Source organism: Amphiprion ocellaris, chromosome 19, assembly GCF_022539595.1.
Source record: "Amphiprion ocellaris isolate individual 3 ecotype Okinawa chromosome 19, ASM2253959v1, whole genome shotgun sequence".
NCBI lineage: Eukaryota > Metazoa > Chordata > Actinopteri > Pomacentridae > Amphiprion > Amphiprion ocellaris.
This window is the reverse complement of record NC_072784.1, coordinates 20,021,115-20,047,091: the sequence shown is the minus strand read 5'-3', so window position 1 is coordinate 20,047,091 and position 25,977 is coordinate 20,021,115. Positions and strand designations below refer to the sequence as shown.

At 40.3% G+C, this 25,977-nt stretch overlaps 2 protein-coding genes across 2 annotated transcripts; both read right to left on the bottom strand.

The window, feature by feature from the left end:
* Window positions 1-4,475: 4,475 nt before the first annotated feature.
* Window positions 4,476-7,733, bottom strand: gper1 (G protein-coupled estrogen receptor 1). The gene is made up of 2 exons (XM_023269305.3): window positions 7,597-7,733; window positions 4,476-6,235 (listed from the first exon to the last, which is right to left on the bottom strand). The coding sequence occupies exon 2, from the start codon at window positions 5,800-5,802 to the stop codon at window positions 4,741-4,743; it is 1,062 nt and encodes a 353-aa protein (XP_023125073.2). The 5' UTR covers window positions 5,803-6,235; window positions 7,597-7,733; the 3' UTR covers window positions 4,476-4,740.
* A 6,495-nt stretch (window positions 7,734-14,228) lies between these two features.
* gpr146 (G protein-coupled receptor 146) lies at window positions 14,229-24,663 on the bottom strand. The gene is made up of 2 exons (XM_023269306.3): window positions 24,349-24,663; window positions 14,229-18,661 (listed from the first exon to the last, which is right to left on the bottom strand). The coding sequence occupies exon 2, from the start codon at window positions 18,618-18,620 to the stop codon at window positions 17,619-17,621; it is 1,002 nt and encodes a 333-aa protein (XP_023125074.1). The 5' UTR covers window positions 18,621-18,661; window positions 24,349-24,663; the 3' UTR covers window positions 14,229-17,618.
* Between the last annotated feature and the right edge of the window lie 1,314 nt (window positions 24,664-25,977).

Below are 25,977 nucleotides of genomic sequence, written 5' to 3'. Positions count from 1 at the left end.
TGTCAGCTGATCACCCAATCCAGATGGTTTGGGATGAGATGGACTGTAGAGTGAAGGCAAAAGGACCAACAAGTGCTCAGCATGTCTGGGAACTCCTTCAAGACTGTTGGAAAACCATTTCAGCTGACTACCTCATGAAGCTCATCGAGAGAATGCCAAGAATGTACAAAGCAGCAATCAAAACAAAGGGTGGCTGTTTTGAAGAATTCAAAATATAAAACATGTTTTGACTTACTTGACACTTTTTTCTTTACTACATAATTCCGTATGTGTTCATTCATTCTTTTGATGCCTTCAGCGAGACTCTACAATGTAAATAGTCATGAAAATAAAGTAAAATCATTTAATGAGAAGGTGTGTGTCCAAACTTTTTCCTGGTAGTGTATAATCCAGTACAACAAGTAGGAACTGTAGTTAACTGTAATCTTTTTTCAAGGCACATAACACTTCTTCAGTCATCTTTTTCACTATAAAGCTCTCAGTTACAGAATGCCTACACCCTCACTTAAAAACACCATCGGGACTATTTACTACAGATGTGGGGCAGTGACTTACACAACAGCAAATGTGTGAATGATGTTTGAATGAACTCCCTTGTCGCACACATTTACACCTACTGATTAACACTGACACATACAATCTCACACCGAATGTCTGTGCATGCAGAGTCAATACACAATACACGTCACGCACAGTCTATTTAATCCGTTTTGTTCTTTTACTGTTCTTAATCTGTTTGATCCACTTATTAGTTTTGTTGTTTGAACCTGAACTTAAATTTGGAATTGCAAATTTCATCTTTTGCTTTGCTCCCTATGCTGTAGACATTATGTTATATGATGTCTGTTGCACTGCTTTTCTCAATGTAACTCCGTATATGTATGTATATATTCCCAAATAAACACAGAAAAGGAATAGATAACAGAATTAAAATGTGAAAAATCCTACAAGTGGTTACATACATTTATCCATTATATCATAGTGTGTTCTTTATTAGGTTAGAATAACAGATAAAGTCGGTGTGATGTAGTTGAGTAAATTAGGTAACATCACGATTTGTCTGCTTGTTTTTAATTATGAAAAGTGAAGTATCTACCTATATTTGGACTTTAAAAAAAAAAATCCAAGCACGGAATTGTTCACTTTTTTCTGTTCATCCCCAAAAATTGCACACCTCACCTCCAGTATGAATTCACAGATTTGCTAACAACGATGTTTTTTTGTGTGTTCTGATTGTTTTAATGAAAAATATGCTGACATTAAACAATCCGAAGGTTCATTACTGATGCATTCACACCTTCAGTCCCTTGTCTTTGCTTCTGTAGCTGGGGAGCTAATCAGTTCTATTCACCTCCTATTTTCCTGTAAAGGATTTTAATGTACAAATGCAATTATACGTCTAATCCATTATTCAGCTGCTGAGGTCCACAGAGTGCACTGCCTTATAATTATGCATAAGCCCTGGACTATCCACTTGTCATTACTTTGACGTGCCCCACCCACACTCAGCGTACATACTGACAATTTCCAGCTCCTTTCTTACATAAGAAAAACATTTAAGGATTCTTATGTATATGTAGAATAGTATTTTTTCTGCAATAGATTCTGATTGTGCAAAGTTTTTATAATGTCAGAGTGATATTGATGCAGCTTAGATGTGATTACAATTTTGAAATATATGTCAGAAGTTTTGCCTGTTATCATTAATATGCATGAGGAGAGTATAATACACCAACAACCATATCTGCAGCCTGAAAGATTATTATAATGCTGAAATATCACCTCTTTAAAGTAAAACTGAACATTAGGGTATGTGTTTTGCAGGATTTCTGCATCATATCTCATTTTTGCTCCTAATAAAGTCATCATTTGTATTTGCACTTTAATTTACTAAAAATGATCTTTACTTACTTTGTGAGAAGCTTTGAAAAATTCAATTAAGTAATTAAAAATGCTGCAGGTGTTGCCTCAAGATTAAACTCATCACTATTTGGCTGTGTGGCCATGTTCATGCCTCTCTTTAGAAATGATCAGCCCAGAATTATGCGTGGGTTAAATTTATTGTGTTATTCTCTGGATTGATTTTTGCTCACAGACTCGTTGTTGAATCCAGCATCATCCAGAGGAAGTGTTGAGGGGAAAAGTCACACCCCTTTTCCTTCTATGATGTCAGCCGCCACTAACCTTTAACCTCGCTCAGTAGTCTCAGCTGCACACTGTCAAGCTCTTCTCACAGTATGTCAGACGTGTGTGTGTGTGCAGATGTGTGCAGATGTGTGTGTGTGTTTGTGTGTGTGTGTGTGTGTGTGTGTGTGTGTGTGTGCACGGGTGATATCAAGATGTTCTTTTGCCTCTCCTCAGGGCTGCACATATAGGGCCTTGGCTCTGCAGTCAAGGTGTTGCTTGTTTATATCAATGAACCTGACAGCCCTCATTGCATTATTACTTCCCTGTCTTCCTGTTTTTGTGGAACTAAAAGAGAACAAGAGCTGCTTGCAGAAGATTATATACCCTTAGCACGCCTAAATCCACATGCAAATTACAAATATGCAATCCATACCTAAACCTGTGTTTGTTAAACGTGATACATTAAAAGACGAAAGCTGAATGTCCTCCTGCAAAATGAGGATAAGGAACGCAATTTGTGTAATGGAAACATCAATCAAAACAATCTTTGGTATCGTGCGCCACATTGTGTTTTGCATTTTTGCAGACTTCTAATAAACAATCACTTAAACAATCCTCAGTGCTGCTTTCCCAGGCTGCCGGGACTGTTACAGCTGGAATAACAGTTTGTGGTTTGGACTCCTGTTTTTTTCCAGTCACGCCATTATCTCTTGCTGCCTTGTGCACAAACAGACCCACCACAGACTGGCAATACACCCATCCTCTATAATGACATATGATCCTCAACCTAGGTGTGACTGTGATTCCTGTGTTTTTTGATTTTGCTACATGAAACATCCACTTTTTAACATTCCTAATGTACTGAACCTGTAGTACATGGTGCTGTGTACTGTAAATGGAATATTTTGAGAATTCTGTTGTATTTTATTGTAAAAAAACAAATGATTAGAACCACTATCGAAATGAATAAATCAGTGCAGTATCAAGAATTTATAATGTTTGCAATAAGAGATCGGCAAGCTATAAACCTTTATGACAGGTTATATGAAACTCCAGACTCTAGTAGGATACAACATAAAATCTGTAAACTGCACGTGTGTTGCCTGGTAATCTGCATTACATTAAGCCATGGTCAATGTCTTAATGAGCATCTTTGTCCTGCTGAAAGCATTTTACTAATTTGTAAGTGATCATATTTTTAAAGAGATTTTGCAAGTGCAGTGGCCAAGTTATGTTACAGCTCTTGCAATAGTTTGATTTTAGTATTTATATTGACTGAATTAAAATTTCACAAAAAACAAACCCCACATGTACTGATGAGGTCTGAAACAGATGCAACATACATGTCAAAGTCTCATCACTTATAGCTAATGTTGCACATTTCTGTTGATCACAGTAATTTATGTTAATGAATAAAAGAATGAAGCAGCTTCATGATGAATGGTGTATTTACTCAGTCTCATCTTCTCCTGGCAAAAACAACACCTGCCTCTTTGCTCCACCATCACGCTAACAGGATCTGACAAGTGGAGCAATAACTCAGTGAATTGTAGCCATCTTTGAAGTGAGCACTCGCTGGTTCTCACATTTGTCTCAATTTATGTGCTCGGATGTCAGATTTTGAAGATTAAGTAAACAAAAATTGGATCTCGTATGGCCTCAAACTCACCTCAAAGCTTCACTGTGACCAAAATATTGGCAAACACAAGAAGTAAGAAATAAAGGGCATGTATTACCCTGTATTTAACCTAATTTGGGATTATTTAAATATTGTTTGGTCCCTTTAGGTTACATTTTCTTGATTTGTGATACCCAGAATTGCTATTATATTGTTTTCATGTTGCTTTGCAGCTTTGATGCTGTCTTCATTTTGGCAGGAGGTGTAAAAGTGTTGTTGATGTGGATGGCATTTACGTGTGAGTTGGCTTGTTTACGTTTGACATTATGTAAGCACAAAGGAGTTTAACTGAAGTGACCTCTCTCCTGCAGCTCAAACAGATCATCTGATTGAATTCACTGTGATGCACCGCTTCCTTTATGCATCCCATTTTTCTGTGATGCAACCTCTGTTACTTACAGGTAATCCCACATTCATTAGAGATCTTCTGGAAGATTTGTGCCATAGATCACACAGTGCAACATTATTGGCTATCCACCACAAAAGCTGTCATCTTCTAAGACTCATTTATTAACTGGTTACCTTTGCTTCCTGGCTTCACTTCAATGCTGACATTTTGCTTGACTGTGGCATTTCATTTGCTGAAGCCTGCTGTGCCACACAGCTAACTTTTTGGAGAAAATAAATATAACACACCAAAACCACTCAAAGAAAAACAACTGGTTGTCCATTAAAACATGAAAATAGCTTTTATGTACTGTATGTGTATTTGTTATCTACTAAAAAGATACATCAAATCATTTCCATCCTTCTTTGGGTGTACATTCTTGGTGCTTTTGTGTTTTTTTGTTCAGAAAGTGAGCAGGTTAACTGAGAGACTGGTACAACTACTGTATGAGGCAAAGCTAAATAACAGTTGAAGAAAACTGATATATAACTTTGATATGAAGAAGTTTGTGGAGTCAGTTCTATAGTATTTGTCTCGCTTATAACAGTCACACCTCTGACACTTCGCTCCTGACAGGGAGGTGTAAATCAAGGCCGTGGTGGCAGAAGCGGTTCACTACTGACCAGCTGGCTTTCTGCTTAATGAAGAGACGCAGCTTGTCCCTGAAGGTTTCCCCAAGAAAACTATAGATAATGGGGTTGAGGCAGCTGTTGGAGAAAGCCGCCAGGTTAACAATGTGGCCTGTGAGTGGGTAGTCATGCCACAGGGTGGTAGCAGTCCTCTGTGATGGGTCGGCCGTGCCCTGCAGCAGCTGAATGCTGATGAAGACGTTCTCGGGCAGCCAGCAGATGAAGAACACCAGAACCACCACCACAATCATGCGTAGGGCCTTCTGCCGCCGTGGCCACAATCCACGGTGCTTCTGGGCCCTCATGAGGATTCGCCCGATCAGAGAGTAGCATAGACCAATGATGGAGAAGGGCACCAAAAAGCCAATGGTTACCTCCAGCCACTGAATCTCAAAGACATTGGCAAAGCAAAAGTGCACCTCGCCCCTGTGCTGGGTCTGCACAATGGTGAAGGGGAGAAGGGTGGCCAGGATGGAGGCCATCCAGATGAGGCCACAGCTGAGCTTGGCGTGCTGCATAGTCCTCAGTGGGCTGCTGCTCATGGAGCTAGCCAAGGCTATGTATCTGTCGAAGCTCATCCACGTGAGAAAGAAGATGCTGCTGTACATGTTGACCTGCAGGAAAAGGGACATGAAGGTGCAGAGGACAGCGTAGTCATAATACTTTTCGTTCAGATTGAAGACCTCAATGAGGGAATCAGCCACTAGGATGAGGTCAGCAACAGCCAGGTTCACAAAGTAGAGATCAGGGATGGTCATCTTCTCTCTGTGGTTGAGGTTCACCACCAGGATTAAGATGTTTCCAATAAATCCAATAGGAAAAAGGAGGATGGTGTATAGGCAAGACAGGAAGAGACCAATAATATAAGACTGGTATTTGTCTAAGTCTTCACTCAAATCTGTGGTGTTGTACTCATATGTAGTGTTCAGTTGTTCTGTACTGTTAACGTATATCCAGATCAAAGATGTTGTCCCTTCCATAGTGGCTGTGGTTGGCCCGTCTTAAATCATATGCCACATGTAAGTCTCCTGTAGCTGCTACATCATTAAACCGTGTTAGTTCCCAGTTTTGTCTCTTTAAAGGGTGAATCATCTATGCTGCACTGGCACGCCGACAGACGTCTGATGAGTGCAGCGAGACATTTATGGCTTGTTTGCCTCCAATGTTGACATCGAGTGTCATCTACCAATAAATTCTCGATGCAAAACAAATGCACCCTAGTGTCTTAAAACCACCTTTGCCGCCGATGACTCACATCATTCAGATATCCAAACAGTGTTCCTGAGATTAGAGGGTGGCTTTCTTTCTCCTCTTTTGAGTCATCTGATTTGAGTGCTGCTTTGTCCCCCAAAGTCCATGTGCATCTTTATTCAGCGAGCCTCGGCCAGAGACGCTATTGCTGTGACACCTGAGCTGTGGAGTAGAGAGAAGGAAAAAAAGTCACAACAGGGAAGATAATTAGGGGAAAAGCTACAGAAAAATAGCAGTCAGGATCCCAATTATGACACAGAGGAGACACAGTAGTTGTTTTACCGATTCACGCAAAAAAAGAGCGATACAAGATCGAAAATGACATTATATAACTGCGTTGCTGAAAGTTTTTAAGGGGTGTAAAATGGAAGGCAGTGAACTGCGTGCGCACATTAACATTCAAGCTTCACACTTAAACAGATGCATTGAAATCGTGCTTCAAAATCCTCAACCAATCCAAGCTCCCTCAAACTGGTTTGTCCAGACTTGATGACTATTAACTTGTGAGATTAAAAAAAAAAAAAATCGCCATTAACATTTAACAAACTTCTGTGTTTTGATGGTCAACACTTACATCAGTCCACAATATTATAAAATGCATTTTTTTTCATTTACAGAAGCCTTTTACATTATTAACTACCTTCATCTTTGTTGATGGGCCCCAAATCTCAGACTTTCTCTGGTGATAGAAAGACTATATTCTGTTTGACAAACATGACCTTTAGCAAACATTCACAGCCCTGAGGGTTTCTTTTTCACTGGAGGAAACCCTCTGCAATATTAATGTGCTCTTATTAAAATTACTCTTCACAGCAGTATTTCCAGACATGCACATGAAAGGAAAAAAATGTATGTACAGGCAAGAAATCCTACAAAGCCTCAAAATGTGTACTGTAATTGCAGAATCACTACTTTAAATATCTCCACTCCTCAATTAAATGGAAGATAAATATCATATGTAGATTTTTCTTTTTACTTTTCAAGTACCATACACACCCCATGAATATAAGAGGAACATAAAATGGGGTGAATCAGTTCTATGACCCATCAAAATCCTACTCTGATTTTAAGTAAATCTTTCCTGTTTCTCATTCCAAAATGCTCTTAAATCTTATTAAATATACTAATTCTGAGCTGTACTCCAGTAACACTCTTTGTGAATAGTTAGCTCTTGCTATGAGCTTGTTTTGATCTGCACCTTTTCTACTAAACTCGGTAAGATTACAGTACGATTACACGAGTGCTCAGTGAGGCACTCCAGACATGGAAGCAAGGTTAAGAGCTACTTGATGACATAATATACAAGTTGTGCAACTGAATTTACAAGACGTGAGGAAAAAAAGTACACTGAAACTGAACAGACACGTTGTTAAGTGTGAATTAATGCATGCAAAGACTTCAGCATAGTTCACCCACGTTTCTCAATGCAACCTGTCTTTGCTTTTAAGGCACTAATTGACATAAAACCCTCCACCATGACCACAAATAGCAGCAAAGATGTGGTAATTAAAGACAGCACTTACTTAATTTGGGATTTATTGCTCCTCCATTCTTGTCCGGTGCAGAAGTCACAAAGCCAGAGATTTGTAAATCCCATGTCCGGGGCTTCTCTTCTGCACCACCTGCTGTTTGGCCCAACCCTGTCTGGAGATGAGAGGAGGGCGGGAGAGACAGAAAGGCAAGAGATGATCTGTCACCCATGGTTTGTCACTATGCTCCATCAGATTCGCTGCCTCTTCTCTTTTTCTTTTGGTTCCTGGATTTTGCAGGAACTGAACTGGCAGGCTGCTGATTTTAAAAACAAGTTCGGGCAGCAAATAAGTGCACTGTGGAGTTGACCAGGCTGTGTTGTTATGGAAACCACTCACATTTTTGCTGTATTTGTTCACCTGGGTTGTCTTGCTCTTACTCTGTGTAAACACACCTCTCTTGACCTTTGTTTTCCATCGATATGTTTGTAATATAGATCGATTATTGATTTCCACACATGGCAAAAAACAGCAGTCCTTACTTATTTAATGTTCACTGAGGCTTAAAAAACTGTGAGCCTTCACTCTCAATAAGATGGAAACAGAACAGGCTCTTTGCTCCTAGCCAAGGAGTAACATTAACATAATTTCAGTTAATTCATGTGTCCAAACTGCAACTATAGAGACCTGTTTGATGTGGAGTTGGCTAATGAGGTGATCCTTTGACAGCTGGGATGGAGTAACTGCAGATGCCTGCAGTAATTGCAGACACACAATAACCATCTGCCACAGGATGGCTATATATATTAACACTGAGCAGAGGTCACATTAAGGCATAGTTCTAAAACTAAATGATGTTATATAATATATTGATTTAATTTTTTCCCAGCGTAAGCTCAATTAGGTCCAAGCAGATTTATTCCAAATGATCAGTAAGCAGGTGCAAAAAGAAAACAAACGGTGTGAACAAACAACTTCGGAATCCTCGGATGAAATAGGATGAAATCATTAAGAATAGAAGGAATCTGACAAGAATTAAAGGAAAGCAGAGGAGGAAAGCATGACAGGAGTTTCCAGTTTTCCTCCAAAAGACCAAACCTGAACTCGCAAGGTGGGAGGTCACTTCATTCAGACGTAGCCAGAGGGGAGAGAGAGGAGTCAAGGCCAAGGCTGGGTCTTTGCCTGGAGGTGTGAGGTTGCAGCTCCTTTGGGAGGACTGTGTGCCAACTCCAGAGCTTTGAATGTGATGCAGCAGCAGCAGAGAGCCACCAGCAGAATGAGTGTACGGTGGTTGGGGTGCACTCTCTGTGATGAGTTCTCAGTACATGCAAAGTTTGGGCCTACTTTTTTATGGTCAACATGTAAATTAATCTGTTTATAATCTGTGGCTTTATTAGGTAGTAGCTGTATTTGAACAAAGCACAAAAAATAACCATTTTAAATTCTTTTGTATTTTTCAGTCATTAAGATACAGATTTTTCCTTTCAAATAACAGCAAATATTTTTAAAATAATTATATATTTTTTTGATTTAAACATGGCCTGCACAGTGGCTTGGCAGCTAGCACTTTCGTCTCGCAGCTAGAAGGTCCCCAGTTCATGTCCTGGCCTTTCTGGTATCTTTCTGCATGGAGTTTGCATGTTCTCCATGCGCATGTGTGGGTTTTCTCCAGGTTCTCCGGCTTCCTCCCACAGTCCAAAAACATACTGAAATCAACTGGTAACACTAAATTGTCCATAGATGTGAATGTGAGTGTGCTTGTTTGTCTCTATATGTAGTCCTGTGACAGACTGGTGACCTGTCCAGAGTGTCCCCTGTCTTCACACTAAGTCAGCTGGGATAGACTCCAGCCCTCAGTGACCCTAATGAGGATTAAGCGGTGTAATGATAATGGATGGATGGATGATTTAAATAGTGTACATAGTGAATATTGTTAAAGAACAAATCACCTTATGTTTAAATATAGTTGTTTTTATGTTGAATATTCATTGGTGTTAATGACAGTTTTGGCTTGATTAGTTTTTTACAGTTGATTAGTAAATTAAAACATTTCTGTCTAGGATTTAACTAGTCAATACCTGTAATTTAACAGTGCAGAAAAATCTGTATATAATTTTTACAACGTGGACACTACAAGAGAACCTGGACTTTTCATTTAGGTTCTTGAAGATGATGATGCTTGGATGAGAGATGAAATGTCTTCAGGTACCTAGAAGGAAAGTTCAGCTGCTTTGACTGAAGCAACTAGGAGTAGAAAATGTTGTTTTTAATGTCTTTTATTTATTGACACGGACGGTCTCAGTTTGATGTTTATGTTACTCTGCACATCCATGACTTGACATCTTGGTTCTTCAGTCCGGTTTGTAGCTATTTTACCGCTTGCAAAGCTTTCATTCAACATTGACCAATTGAGAGTAAGAAAATGTTTTCTTTGTGGATTGATTGAGTGACTTCACAGTCTGTACATATTTTCATAAAGTAATTTGTTGCAGTACATAGTTGGACACCCACAGCAATTATAGTAAGAATGCTTAAGTGTAAAAAAGTAAAGTATTTGTGACAGACAGGTCAAGAGCTGGCTTCATCTTGGAGAAGAGAAGTGTGTCTTGCCACTATGTGTGCAGATAGCACATGGCTTTATGTCTTGGAGAAGCTGATTTTGGTAGACATTATCTGGCGCAGCAGAGCAGCAGTGATAGTCTTAAGGAGCAGACAGGGTCAATACGGCAGCTGGCAGCCCTGCTGGCACAAACAACTTTGGGTTTTTGACAGGAGAGAGGACGGCAGAGAACAGTTTATGTGGGCTAGAAAAATAGGATTCTAGTTGTGGTGGAACTCAGTAGCTCCGATGAAGTGGGAACAGGGCAGAAGGTCTGAGAGGTCATACAGCAAGGCAGATTTGTGCGATTTCTCTCCCACCTACCTCAAATCTGAGTTATTCAGTCTGCATGACTTCACACAGATAAGGGGAAAGTGGGGAGGTTGTGGTCAGTCTAGTGGAAAGGCGCTAGAAACTGTCAAAGAGAGGAGGGAGGAGGGGAGGAAGAACGGAAGGTGTGGATATTCCCCGAGTATAAATGATAGGAGATGAGAGCAAATTTAATGCAGTGACTGTTTCTCAGTCAGAACAGGTAAAATGAGATCGATTCATTCTAGATGGATGTTGGTTTTGGAATATGAATGACAAGGAAATAAGCTATATGTTACCAGTAGAGAGCAGACTTGGTGCATATATCATAAACCTAATGAAAGACAATAAAGGGCTTTAACAAAAAAAAAAAAAAAAAAAAAAAAAAGCTGTGACACTGACTGATTCTAGGACTTCTCCTGGCAATGCAGCCGTTCCAACAAACCGGTAAGTAAGCAAGGTAACTCAAGGTTAAGTAAACTGTGAGCCTCATCTGGAAAATGTACTTCCAGGACAGACTTCCAGAGACAGGATTTTTGCATGTGCTAACAATGGTTGAAACTGTGTGATGGGAAATAAAAATGACATAAACCACTTGAAGAAACAAGGAGTTGCAGCATAGTTTTTCATAGCAATTTATTCTGTTTTACACCTTTTGCTGCAGATGAAAAAAGCATCCATGCCATCTCCTGCCCTCTAGATTGGCCTTGGTTTTTACATCTGTATGATCTTTTTGACTCTGAATTTAAACACTACGCTTCCAACTATTTCCTTTTGGAAATAGACTTTTGGAAACGGATTATGTTGCTCAGAAAGGATGCACTCCATATTTCTGTCCACTGGGTGGCCCACTGGCATTAACAGTGAATAATGTCTGGGGAGATGAAGAGCATAAGAAATAGGATTTCGGAACCACTGGCTTGACAGAAGTCAAAGAAACGACTGATGTGGTCATGCACATGGTCTACGGATTAACAGGTGAGATGTTGAGTTTGGCAGCTTCAAAGAATGAAAGGGCAAATCAGTGAAATGAAATGGTAAATGAGAAGAGGGATCAAACATTTCCTTTGGTCTGTTTTTTTTTTTTATTATGCTGACCGTAAAATCCTACCATAGCTGTGAAAACATGTTATTATAAGAACTCTTTTCTTCTGTAGAAATAAGGTTAACATGGAACATGGAAGAAAGAACAACAATACTTCCCCATACAGTGACACCTAATGAACAAAGTAATACTACCAGTGCTGTTAATGGGAAGTTGTGTGGTTTAACTGCTTGTGGTTGGGTGAGTGAAAGTGGGAGGTCTAGAGGAGGGAGGCTACAACACCCTCATCTGCCTCCACTTACCAGTCTGATGTGCTGCTGGCTCTATCCAGCATCTCCCACAGCCACAACCACAAACTTTGAATGGAACATCCTGCCCTGTCAGGCTCCTCTGCACTGCTTCCAGGGCCATTTTTTGATATTTAGCTGATGCTGGGATTTAATTGTTAGTCTTTTTTTTTCTTCCTAAAGTCTCTGCTCTCCTTTCTGAAGAGGAAAAGCAAAGAAAGAACAGAATTGGCAAGAGAGGAAGGGTGGGTTGTTTTTCAAGCATCTGCCCTGGTCCACTTGTTCTCCCAGAGCTGAGGGGATGTGGCGGGTCAAAGATGAAGGCTCCTTCCTGAAGCCTCTCTTCTGTTCTGTAGGATTCATTATGGTGGGAGATTTCAAATATGTCAAGGTCAGAACTGCCCACATTTGAAAGGAACTTTGGCTGTGTTATTCTGCTCACCAGTCACAGGGCCATGTTCTAGATACAGGACAATCACCAGAGTTGCACATCTTATTTGCTCAGCATGCCTTTTCTGTTTTGTCTTTTTGAACCAAATCACTCCCCTTGTTCTATTTTCTGCATGGAATTCCCAACGTATACTCTTTGATTTCTTTCTTATTACCATATTGTCAGTCTCCAGGGATCTGACACTTTCGCTCTTTCCTTCCTGTTGCGTAGTTGTTTCGCCAAACTCCATTTTGTGTCCTCTCTCTGACACTGTGTGAGAAAGATTTTAAAAATACTATCTGTAACCTGTCCACCCTCATCTTTACACTGTACAGGCTTTTTTTTTTCTTTTTAAAAATCCGTAGTAAGAAAAACAATGGTGGTCTGAGGTTGTGTGTGAAATGTGGCTGACAGCCAAATAAAACATTTGAAACCGCAAAGCCGAATGTTCTGTCTTCATAGGTGGTCTGATGCTGTTTGATGCTGTGTGTAGGAGCGAGGCTGACCCTCATACTTTTGGTCTGGCTGAACCTCTAAAGGAGAAAAACAACATTAAGACTAATGTAGCACATTAAAAACTGTGCTAGGTCAGCATTGCCCCATTTCCAGACAGATGCTTGTGCAGTTAAGAGCTTTTCCTGGTACACTTTGCAACTTGAGGGAAACAAACCTGTAATGTGATACAAAGTTCATTGTACGCTGTATCCAGCTTCACCTTTGTTTTTAACAAACTATGTAAACCAGATACGCTCATATATATTGTTAAAAATTGAAAACATGGTGACATTATGGGAAAATGCTGCTTGTTTTTCTGGCTTCAAGGACCTGCAGCCTTGTGGTGTTTGTGTCAAGAGGAACCGACATTTTCAATGCCATCTGCTCAGCTCTTTTGCATGTTACTTTCAAAGAAATAAACAATAATTGCAAATGTAGTGAATTTGAAGTTATCTTGTGCAGTCATGTCTTCATCTGTACTACATCTCAGACCAATCAGCCCCCTATTCTTGCATAATTAGCTGCCTGTACTTTTAAAAAGAAATGGAACATAAACACAGATAACTAAATTAAATTGACTTATGGTTTGTGTTCTTTGTGCTGAAATCCCCCAGAAACTTCAGTCCTCACAGGGGGAAACGGCAACCATGGCAACCATGTTTAATTCTCTCCATTATCATATCATTTCCAGATGTAGTACATATAATTCAAGACCTCCCCCTCCTCCTGTTGGAGCTGTTGTTTCCCTCTGTGTTTTGGCTCCTGAGACGTTATTAATGCACACACTATCATGCAATGCAATGCTGTTGCATTCAGTCTTCAAGATAAACAGTGTAGTAGTGGCAACAGCTAATGCACTGTGATTACTCCTCCCTGCAATATGGCACCTTACCACGGCTGCTGAGATTTATTTGTAACACATCTGATTAAAGAGTCTTACAGTGCGATCCTCATCATCTCAGTCCTGCCAGCTTCCTGTTGCTTTTTTTCCCCTCAACTCCTACTTGCAGGCAGCTCTATGTGCAGCATTGTTATCAGATGTAGCCTACACAAAATAGTTGTTTTTTTCATTGAGAATGGCAGCAGTCTTATGGCTGTCAGACCTACAGAAGACAAAACAATTCACAGAATGCCTGGAATGCTGCTATTTTTCCTCCAGTCTGTGCAGTGGTTAAAGGGTTGTTCCACAAGCAATCTGCTGTTAGCAGTGTGGTGAGCGGGAGAGGAGCTGTGGCATCCATCTTCACACCCACCGTCACTGCAGCTCAGAGGGAGGGACGACCTGCACAACCTGCCCCGTCTGATTGAACATAGAGGGCTGGAGAGATAGAATTAACTGTATTTTTGTACACTTCAGCTGCAGACAAGCAGCTTGTCTTTTTCAAAAAACAACTACAAAAAAGACCGTTCCCTTGAAACATAACATTTAACTTCTTGCAGAACCAACAATGACTGAATGGCAGATGTCTTTGTCACATTATTACACATACTGTAGCATTTAATTGACGTGAGAATAAATGGTCTCATTCATGTTAGTTTATTGTTCAATCAGTCTTTGACTCAGCTGACAGTAATTACTTACAGAATCTAAATATATCTCTCAGAAATTAATACTGTACTTTTGAATGGTATCTTCCTGTAAATCTTTCACATACAATATATACAGAATATTTCATATCATACATATGCACTTGTATACACAGTCACAAAAGCATCATATCCCAAAGTGGATTCATCTGAACTTTTGAGGTTTTGCTGTTCGAAAAGCTAAAATGTATCTGTATACATTCGACACACGAGAAGGCGTTTTTACACTCGGCCTGTTTCAGCTATTAAGTGAATTCCAAGATTAGAATGTCTTTGCATTGTTGTGACATTTAGGGCCCTCTGAAATACTAAACCAAAATCAGACTGAGTTTAGGTGTGATTTAGAGCTCTGACGGTGCTGTATTTTCCAGTCGTGAACATCAAGTCCACGTGGCGATTGCAAATATCACATCTGCCAAGAAGTTAGTTAGGTCCTGTCTCTGAGCTAGATAGTTCCAAAACAGCTTAATGGATGGAGTTGTGGCAATGGCTAAGGAAAACTAATCAGTTCCTGGCGATTAAAGTCAGAACTTCTGTGTGTAATTGCGGCTAACTTTAGATGACACATACACAAATCAGCTCCAAGCAAACTTGACGGTGTTCTGCTTAAAGGTGGGTTTTCAGCAACATGGTGCGGTTAACTAATCATCTTATTTAGGCTATGATTGTCATTCATTTTGTGTCATTTTATGCAGATTCAGATCCAGTTTGCAATTTAAAACTTCCAAACGATTTTATAAAATCAAAATAACACATGGATCTGGATATTGTTTCATAGAAAAACTGGTATTATATTCAGATTTACTGCAAAACAATACCAATGAAATCATGTGCAAGTGTCCTATAATGAAAAAATGGGAAAAATTCTGTTACTCACTTCATGTTTCAGTGTAATTGAATGAAGTGATTGAATAGTTAAACTTTTAATCGGAGCCTCTTTCAATATCTAGCGCACCAATTAGGGGCTGAAAACGAACACCATTTTAGGAATGTTGCTTAAATTTCCTCCATCATATCGTCACAAGTTTTGTTTCAAACAATCCTCTAATCATGTACCACTGTTGCCTTTTCATTCCTAGATGAACAGTAAGCATTAGGACTTTGAACTAAGCTCAAATAATGATTAACTGTGTCACAATATGAGCAAGATCTGAATGGGGCAGCACATACTGAGGCACAAAATGCAAACGTACTTTCTCAGTTGAAAATATTTCCTACTGATTGATGGCAGATGCATGTAAAGCATGTGGAGTTCTGTAGAGAAAAAATCATACGTCGGACACTGATTCATGCCTCAACTGTAGACACAACATATTTCTAGTACAGGAAAAAACACAGAATGTGTTTATGCAACTACGTTATAATCTTAATAATGAAAGACATCATATCATTATTAGTACATGTAGCAATCCTTGACATTTTTAGTGAAAGCACACTCGTGGAAATAGTCCAATACTTTTAGTAGGGTGTCATTTATACAGAATTACTTATTTGAAGATGTAAATTAAAACTGTCCACAAACACAAGTGAATTAATTTCTCTCTAAGCGAATGCCCCACTTCACTGGTGTATCTGTCCACACGGTGATTGATAAACTGGCCCTCTCATTCAGAAAGCAAATAAAAAAATAAACTAATGCAGCATTGCAACAGATCTTATGCAAGGACAAGTTTTCATTTTGCAATATATAACTGGGGTTCATCACTACAAGAATAGTCTGTTCATTTTTTAAGGAGCAAGAAAGCAAAGCAGCTTTGCCAACAATGTGCAAATCGCTTTACTACATCTGAGCAGCATTACAGTTCAAATTCTTCTGTGTCAAACACACTGTGTACAGGTGCTCGGTAGGCGAGCCTTTCATATTTTCAAGCAGGTTTATGATATTGCCTCTGAAGTGACTCAGTAAGTCGTCATATTTTCACTGGACAAAACCTCCCAGCTATTCATGAGTGCTCATAAAATTTAGGGAATGTACATGCCACCTCCTCAGGGTCCTCTCTGTGACCCTGTGTGAACTTCACTGACCCTATGTGAGGCTCTGCATGCATACCTCCTGCAGAAGTAAAATGCAGCTTAATAAAAAAAATCACATAAGTTAATTGTTAAGGGTTGATTTGAACTGCGTGTGGTGAACAAGTAATGTTATTTCAGCAGAGATAATAAGAAGAGGTATACCGATTATGTCTGAAAACCTGAATACTTGCTTTGTATGAGCATTTCATTTTGTTTTGTGTGACTTCAAAGTGGTATAGTGACATATATTTCTATTTGAGGAAGTCTGTTGTGGAGCTTTACACGTGTAAAAATAATCCCGTCATCGTGCGTGTGAGTGGATCAAAACCTCAGAGCACAATCTGTAAGTGAAATGAGAACATATCTTCACACCAGTGCCTACTTCTAGTTACAGGACAGTACTGGCACTGATAAAGAAAATAGCTACAGTGTCTGTAAGAGACAATTGTTATTGTACTCCACCTTTAAAATGTGAAGATTATTTAAGCTGATAATGAGGAATCACTCACAACACATCTGAACAAAAGGAAAATTAAGCTGAACTGTCTAGTAATTCAAGTGACCATGGCTTCTAGTTTGAGGGTAGTTGACAGTGATATTCACTGACAGAGCAAAATGCTGGTTTGGAGGTTTGACATGCAATGTTCATTAGCTGTGGTGGGTTGCTGATAAGTGCAGGGGTGTAGAGTGCTATGTTTAGCATAAAATAACTTGGCTTCACTTGATAATTAAAGTTTATAGCTTATTGGTTCTGCTTGTGTGTTGGGGGAAAGCATCATGCTGCAACACCATAAAGGCTTAAAAATAAGTCACATCATAGAATAAAGAGACTGGAAATTTAGACACTCATGCATTAGTCAAACTTGCAGGCTGTCTGCAGAGCATTCACAACACAAACCACGCTAACTACATTTGTATAGTGCTTGGAAGTCCCTTTCTAACAAGCTATTTTGTAAGTGTCTGTGGGGAACTCTAAAAAAAACACCGCACTGGGTAGTTATTTAATGATTGTGCCAAATTCACCACCCTTGAACTAGAAGCCCAAAGTGTCTTGTTGGAGAGCTTTACTCAGTGACAAAAAAGCAGCACTTAGTGGTTTTTGCTTGGTTTGTCTTCCCACTGCAGAACTGGATAGATCAGATCAAGTTCTGGAAGGTGACAGGAAATTCCAGTTAGCTATGTCGCTCTTAACACAGTCCAGAGCAGTGAGGAAGCACAGTCAGACACTGGCTCTATAGGGGGTGGAGATAAGTGCTGGCTAGGCCAAGAGGTGGAAATAGGAGGGGCATCTGTGATCTCCCAGGGGCGATCTCACGTCACCACTTGCTGCACTGTTGAGCGTTCATGAGGGCAAGACTGATCTCTGCAATGCAGCCTCCTGAGCAGCCGCTGAAGCTTGTTGGAGAAGTTTTTGTTCATTTGCCTGTACATGAGAGGCATTGCAAAGCTGCTAGAGAAAGCCAGCAGTTTAGACAAGCACCTCAAGAAATAATAGGTAGGTAAGTAATGTGCATTGTTAATATACCCTGGTGCACCGGCTACAGTGTGCACCAAAAGGGTCATATAGTATGGGGTCCACAGTACAAACTGTACACAGACTGAAGCTAGCAGCAACCTGTGAATAGAAGGGTCCAAGCGAGCAGAGTCTTGATCCAGAGGTGTGGATTCTTTCCTAATGCGCAAAATGAGCACAAAAGCATAAAGAACAGCCACAGCTGGAACCACGTAGCCAATAAACATCATGATGGCGTCTGCTGCCTCCTTGTTTTGCATTTTAGAGCACTCAACCATTTTAGTGGAGATGTGGTTGCACACATAGAAGAGCAGTGAAGAGAAGCTAGTGAGCACTGCACCACCCCAGATGAACCCACACACATGTTTTGTGTTATACACACTGGACATGTATGTACGAGGCAGCGCCCGCTCTATATAATAGTCCAGACTGAGCAGTGTGGTGGAATACATGATGACCAGAGATGAGATGTTGAAGAGGATGAGCAGGGTGATGTAGACCTCGTTGTTGTACTCCCACGCATGCCAGCGGGTGAAGGTGGAGCTCAGGAGCTCCACGGGCGCCACCAGGTTAAGCACAAGACCCGCAATGGCCATGTTGACAAAATAGACATCCGGCATGGTCATGGACACCTTGTTGGAAAGGTTCACCACGACCAGCAGCACATTGTAGCACAGCCCCAATGGGAAGCACACCAGGAGGTAGATGAGCGAGACGACTGACAGGATGAGGCCAAAGTCCTGGCAGAGCCGGAAGTCCACATTGGTGTCCGTCTCATTGTAAACCATGCAGATCCACATCGCTGGAATCTGACACTGGTCAAGCACTCTCAACAGGTCGACTGCAGACAGAAAGTCAAGGAGACAGGAGTTAGTTACTGCACTGATAATAAGCATCATAGCTTAATGCTGTCATATGTTTATCTTTGTGAATCACTGTATATTCCTCTAAAAAAAAAAAAAAAACTGAACCCCAAAAGGCTTGTCATCTTCTGAAAAAAATTATACCATTGATCAGAGCAATAAATTGTAAAAAACAGAATGATAAATTTTCAACCCTGCAACAGCTGTCAAAACATTTTTTCTACATCTTATTTAAAAAATTTGCCGAAAATAAACCATTTATACTAACCAGATTCTGTAACAAACACAAAGTTCTGTGATCCGCAACACAACTGTGAAGCCACTAGTAACTCAGCTGTAACTAACAGTCACTTAACAAAAATTCAGGATCTTTTCAGCAGAACTGGGCTGAAGCGCAAAAGACATTTTTGAGTTCTCTCTACTTCTACCCAAGGTTGTGCTCTTTCCATAGTAAATAACAATTTTAAACAGTCAAAAATGAGCCCACAGTGACTAAAAATGTGGCAGGAGCAGAAAACAATCAGAAACGGTTTGGGGTTCAGAGGGTTAATGCCATGACATAAATAAAAATTTAAACAATAGTACAAATGAAAAACAACCAAAACCACATTGTAAATGTTGTGATCTCATGCAGACAAACATTTCATGTATTTTATGTACAAATCTGTGTGCTCTGTATTTTGCCATAAAAATACAGCTTTTTTTAAATTACATTTTTGTGGAGAATTCAACCCACTGTTACCAGCTTGTGTGCTGGCTAGAGAAGTAAGCAAGGCCTTGACACAAAAACACGTCAGCCACGACTCGCCTATTATGCCATGGGGTAACACTGTTAATTTCACTTCACTGCATCTGACTGGCTGAATACAAACCCCTCACAATATGTTTCATTTGCTAGCTCAGCCTCAAAAACCCAATATTTCTCCTCACTGGCCAGAACAAATGAGGCCCTTGTTCTGCTGGAAGAATACAAAACTGCATTTGTTTGACACCTTGGTAAGCTTTTTCTGTCTTTTTCTGTCTCTCTGTTCCTCTCAAGCACAGTCACATGCGAGGGCATTGCTGCCTGCGCAGAGCTACCGTTGTACTTTTCAAACAGTAAGATAAAGAAGAACACTTCACAGACTGCTTTGGTGCTCCTGCGTAAAGCACATCCATCTTCTGTTCAAGTTACTGCCAAGTTGACTGGGGGCTGGGCATGTGGTGATGGGTAGATTTATAAAGAGTGAAATGTGAAGCAGGCTCTGGTAAGAGGTCAGTGAAGAGCGAGTTTGAGTTCAGGGTAAGGTCAAAAAAGAATGACCATGCACATGTCAGGAGCATTTGAGATCAAGGCTGAAGGGGCTGCAAATTTTCCAAAGAGCTTATATAATACTCTCCTGCATAATTAAGTCAGGTAATTTTAAATAAATTATTCAAATAGCTTTGTGTTAAGGAAAGGGAAGATTATAATTATATTGCATGATAGGAGTGATAAGTCACTCAAGTCGACAGCATTTTATCTCCTAAGTGATAATCTCACCGTTAGCGTTTCCACATGTCTGGCCTCACTCCCTTACGTGCTTTTAAAAAGAATGATTCTCTGAAGAAAGAACAAAATTTACAGTAATAAATATGTGTGCAGAATTCTCGGGAAACATCCCCTCTTCTCAAAATACTCCGGAACAAAGTGCAGGAAGGCAGTTTTGTTTTCAAGAGGATGAGTAACGATGCCAGTAAAAGGGAAACATTCTTCCGTTCACTTACGTAACACAACTACAGAGGGGCTGTTTTGGCCTTAAGCCTCAGACACACATACGCACACAAGGGCTCAGTCTCTCCTCTATACTGCTCCAATTGGCTGTAATGAGACTGTAGCTGGAGCTCAGAGCTGCAGTGGAAGTGGATCAGGAGGAAGAAAGTGTAGAGTTACTCTTTACAAAAAAGCCTGTCTTCACCAAGACAGGAGCACTGGTCAGCCCTCTTGTAAACACGGCTTTCTAACCTCAGCAGCTAGATGATTCACTGACTAAAACAGACCATGACAAAAGCACATAATTAGCAGTGGTCCTCTCCCACTGATTATGTCCTCTTTTCCTGAATGCACTGTACATCATATGAAGCTTGTTCACTCTTCACTCCTCTAACAACCTCTCATCACCTAAGGAGAAAATGACTTCAAGGGAAGTTGGCGATTATTAAAGAGGTCTCGCTGCATTGTGGCTGGCTGTCCCCATTCATTAGCACCTGCCATATACACACACTGCAGCCACCCTTTCATTACCACACGGGCTCAGCTTTGCAGCTTCCGTTAGCTGCAGGGTACCTCATAATTCCACATGAAAATGGTGTCATTGTTTTTCGTAATACAGGAACTTCTCGGCTATGACTAGTTTTCCATAATCAATTAAAAGAAACTATTCCTGTTTTCTGTGCTTATAGCTTCAGCCATAGTATCTACCATAAAAAAAAAATCATCGTTTCAATGTATTCTACACTGTAGGTATGCAGTTCAAACCCAGATCACAGGATTTTCTACATGTGGGAGCAGCATTAACAGACTCCGAAATGTAGGATTATGTACATTTATTCAGTTTTACACAGTTTGAAGTGCCTTGTAAAATCAGTCTAAACATCACGCCAGCTACTATTAGCTACTTAACATGAAAGATTAGTGTCTACTTTTCATATTCTGCAAGGAAAACAGACCCACTAGCGATGGCCCATACTAATAATATTACAAATCTTTTCTTATAAAGCTTGTGAGCCTCTAGCTTTTTCCTGTCTGCATCTATTCATTCTGGGCAACATCTACTTGAGTGTTGTGAAAGTCACTGCACTTTAGCTCAGCACATTTTGCCAGCAGCCCATGATAATGAAATCTCTAGTTTTCCACTCAGCTGAGGGAAAAACAGGCGAGGTGAAAGAAAATGTCTACTCCTGATGTGGAAGCAGGGCAGCTCCATGCTGCATGAGCTATGTCTCTTTTAATTCAAGGTAATGAGGACGATTTCATTTTTGAATCCATTTCAGAGCCTGTCAAGACAATAAGAGGAAGTGATGTTGTTAGGTCTGAGTGAAGGTCACAGATACACAGCAAGAGTAAAACAACAGGCAACATTCTCAGTTGATATTATAGCCTGAGTGCAGTCAGTGAAGTTGTGTTAGTGGTCTTTTTAAGGATGTAATCTCGCAGACATTGAAGTTATTTTTTCATGTTTGTCTGGTGTATGGTAACATGTCACTTGTCATGTTATTTTTTTTGCTTTGATAATTCTGTAAAAGCTTTCAAGGACTGTTTCCATGAAAAACAGTTCATCACATTGCCCTGCTCTTATGCTCCATTAATAATCCAGATGTTTTCAATTACAACACAGATAACTACTAGTAGATTTATGTATTCAATATTGCAGCTATGCACACCCATTACTATAAGTATGCAAATGAGAGAACAAACCAGGAGAAAGCCCTACAGCCCCATCTGAAAAATCTTCTCTCAAGCTCTTCTTGGACATGGCTTCGACTGCAGTTGTAGGCTTGGATAAGCCCCATCTGAACTTTTTGCACTACTCCATGTCAAAAGTGGTTAAGTTAAATATTCCCAGAGGGGGAGGCCCTGCTTCAGCATGCTTCAGCCCCACCAAGCACGATCTTGTAACAGTGACGCCCACGTGCTTGACGTCTCAGCGTTTTGAAGCCAGATCTCGCAGGCTGATGGGAGTAGTGTGACATACTGGGCCCACACCCCTCATATATCCTTACTGGAATTTACAGGCGCTTCTCAGAAAGTACTGAGTGATGTCACATGATTCGCCATTCTTGTCTGCAGCAACGTGCAGTGTAGCAGCAACAGATCTATTACAGAAATAAAATAAGATTACTTGACTCACTTTTACGCATGCTGTGGCTGTGCAGCACTGTCAGCAGTCAAATGTAACACAATGGCAATTAATGCACATCATTTTCTAGCAACTGTCAGTCTATAACTCAGAGTAAGTGCCTTTTAAAACTACCTAACTACTTACTGCAGAGTGAGGCCATTAAAGTGCAAGCGGATTATTTAGGAAAGTTCCTAAATATCTTCCTGTTCTAATGTATTCCTCAGCTGCCTATTATTCTTTAAAAGCAGCCCATTAACTTAGAGTGGTAATGAGGGATCTGTCTTCAGGTGGATGCTAATGTTGCATGACATTTAGCAAATTAAAATTACTAATATCACACTGGTGAATAAAATACTTTCCATTAACACTGTTTCTTTGAAGATGTTTTTCATAATTCTGATCATTTTGACTAAATCATTGTGTTTAGATGGATATAATGGATAAAACTGGAGATTTTGTTGCAAACTATGCATCCATATCTACCTGTTTTCACTAAGTAACAACAGAAAAACCATCCAAAACAATTATGTCTTGATGGACTGTCTGCTGCACAAAGGTTGCACAAACCACGGCAGAGCATTTCTTCTTATCAGGTGTGACAGACTCTGGTCAAACTCAGGTCACGGTCAGCCTCAACAGCCTCCTCGGATTCTTTCCGGCAACATGTTTTAACTGTCACAGGCATCAACAAAGTCGGAGTTCAATGGTCAGCACAAAGCAGGCTTACTGCCATTAAGCTACGGTGCACACGCCCATGTCCCCTTCAGTCACATGGACAAAGTTGACAACAACAAGTGCAAAGCCTAAATCTCAAGAAGCGTTTAATTTACTGGGCGTTAAGTCAAATCTGACAAGAGCTACTTTTTTTTTTTTTTTGTCAAAGTAGTCATTCAGTCTTGCAGCTGATGTGACATATGGACAAAATAAAACACTAAAATATTATCACCACCATTATTAGAGCTGATGTTAGTGCATCATCTTTACTAGTAACTTTCTTAACAATAACAGTTGTACCATTATTAGTTATTAAACGAAAGTTGTGCTAGCATGAGTTACTTATTAATGATATCAAAACAAAGAGTACCTTTGAAATCACTTGATCAAAAACTGTGCTTTGAGCAGTTTCTCAACTGGTATTTTATGAATGATTCAACATCACAAGACTAGATATGTTTTTAAAAAAAAAGCTATCATCTATTGATGGGCTGGGAGTTCAGAGAAAACATTAGTAGATTTACTGAACCGGTAAGCAAAGCTGTCTCCATCATGCAGTAATTATAAACATTTCATATGCTTAACTAAACAGACATCCCATTAGTTTTAGTTCCCAGAGGAAGATGTCATGCTGTCAACAAGAGGAGAGGTATTACTGACGTCCAGAGTTTAAAATTATACTTTTTCCCTGCCAATGAAGGAGTTGTTTACCTGAGAAGCCCCTTTATTAAACCGCTACAACTTTTTTTTTTCTTTTTTTTTTTTTTACCCCCACAGAGAGCTGATCCCGTGAGAAACATCTTCAGGTGCTGTTTTCCGAACACAAACTTGAACATGTACAGAAGAAGAATCCTAACAAACAACTTAGCGTGCTCTCCTCCCTTTTACACTTGACTACGCAGATGAAAGCGTGGATAGCTGTCACGGCTTTCCCATTATTCTCCCATTTCTGCGGCTATTGTTGGCACAACAACCGGAGCTGCTCCCTCCCTCTACTACTACTACTTACTCCCGTGTACCCGGCGGGACGAATTCACTTCACTTTCGGGTGAAAACTTTCACAAAATGACAGAAACAAGACGGCAACTCACCACAAATGTATAGGTTTGGAGCGGAGGCAAACCTACGGAGGCATTGGGTATGGATGTAGCATTTCCACTGGCATTTCTCAGTCGTTTCATTTGGGAGAAAATACGCATTAACAAAAACGTCTCTTCGGCTCTCCGAGCGCTCGTGAAGCGTAAAGAAATTAGCAAAAAGGAGCGTTTCGGTGGGTTTTGGCTGAAACGCTCCTCAGACAGCAACTTTTCGGACGAGGCTGGAAAAAAGTGGGCCGACCGTTAGAGACTTTACTACTGCTGGAGTGCTGCTGAGCCCCGCACTGTGTACACACGTGACCCTCCCCCACCGTCTCCTCTCCACGGTCGCGAGGCCCGAACGGACGTCCTGCGCTCTGATTGGACGGAGGGCAGGGAGGTGGGGCGCAGGGGAGACCGAGGGGAACTCACGTAGACGCGAACACGCACACATGAGCACACACACACACACACACACACACACACACACACACACACACCCACACACACACACACACACACACACACACACATACATGAACACACACATATGAGCACACATATATAATCACTTTGGAAAGCATTATAATAAACACAGTATGTTAGAATGATGGAATGCCTCCGTGTTGTTCTATTGAATGGAGCCTTTAGTAAAGCAGCTGAAGTGTGCTAAGAAGATTAAGGATTATGATGTAAATTCTTTTCAGTTTATAGAACATATCATAATCCTGACACAGAAAACAATGTTGTACAGCAGATGATTCAGAGGAACACATATGTGTTGTGTTAGCAGAAGCTAATTTAACCATAGACTGCTCTGATACAACCGACTTGCCTGAGGACAACAATGTTTTATGGCCAAATCTGTGAAGTTGTGGATCCTATTCAGTTTTAATCAGCTAAACATCACAAACATTCCAGGGTCTCAGTATAATCAGTATATATATAATATTTACTCCGCCAAGGAATGCAGCAGAGTTGTGACGATTGGCATATGTTTGTCCTTCTGTGAATCTGTCTGTCTGTGCACAACATTGCTCAAAAACGGACTAACAGATTTGGAGGAAGTTTTCAGGGAAGGTCAGAAATGACACAAGGACCACCTCATTAGATGTTGGCAATGATGTCGCTTATAGTCTGGATCCACAGATTTGTTAAGGATTTTGTATCATTGCGAGATAGCGTCACTGTAACTATGACAAGTGAGCGATACATCATATGCTGCCTGCTGATGATCATATGATTGCAATCCTACTACAAATCGACTGGGACTTATACCTCGGAAATGATACAAGGAACAATTGATTAAATTGCGGGGGTGTTTCCGAGTCCCATCAATTCCCGCCGCCCGCCATATATTTAGGTCAGGTGATGCGTATCCGTACATAATGTACACATGCATATCACATGCCTGTGCTCAGTGCAAGGTCATTTTTTTGTTAACGATTTTATCTGTCAGAAATGATACAAAGACTGAGCAGCCTTGGCAGACTAAGTTTTTCTTGTCACTGTATAGTATCACTATAAGTTCTAGTAAGTACTGATGAATCATACTGAGATTGCAAATAAATGTCATGTTTGTTGTCACTAGAAACCTAGATCCTTATTTAATCAAAAGTAAGCTTCGTCCACAGGTCAGAGATA

Excerpts from the sequence above, each read along its gene's own strand:
- gper1 (XM_023269305.3), bottom strand. The coding sequence starts at position 5,802 with ATGGAAGGGACAACATCTTTGATCTGGATATACGTTAACAGTACAGAA.
- gpr146 (XM_023269306.3), bottom strand. The coding sequence starts at position 18,620 with ATGTGGATCTGCATGGTTTACAATGAGACGGACACCAATGTGGACTTC.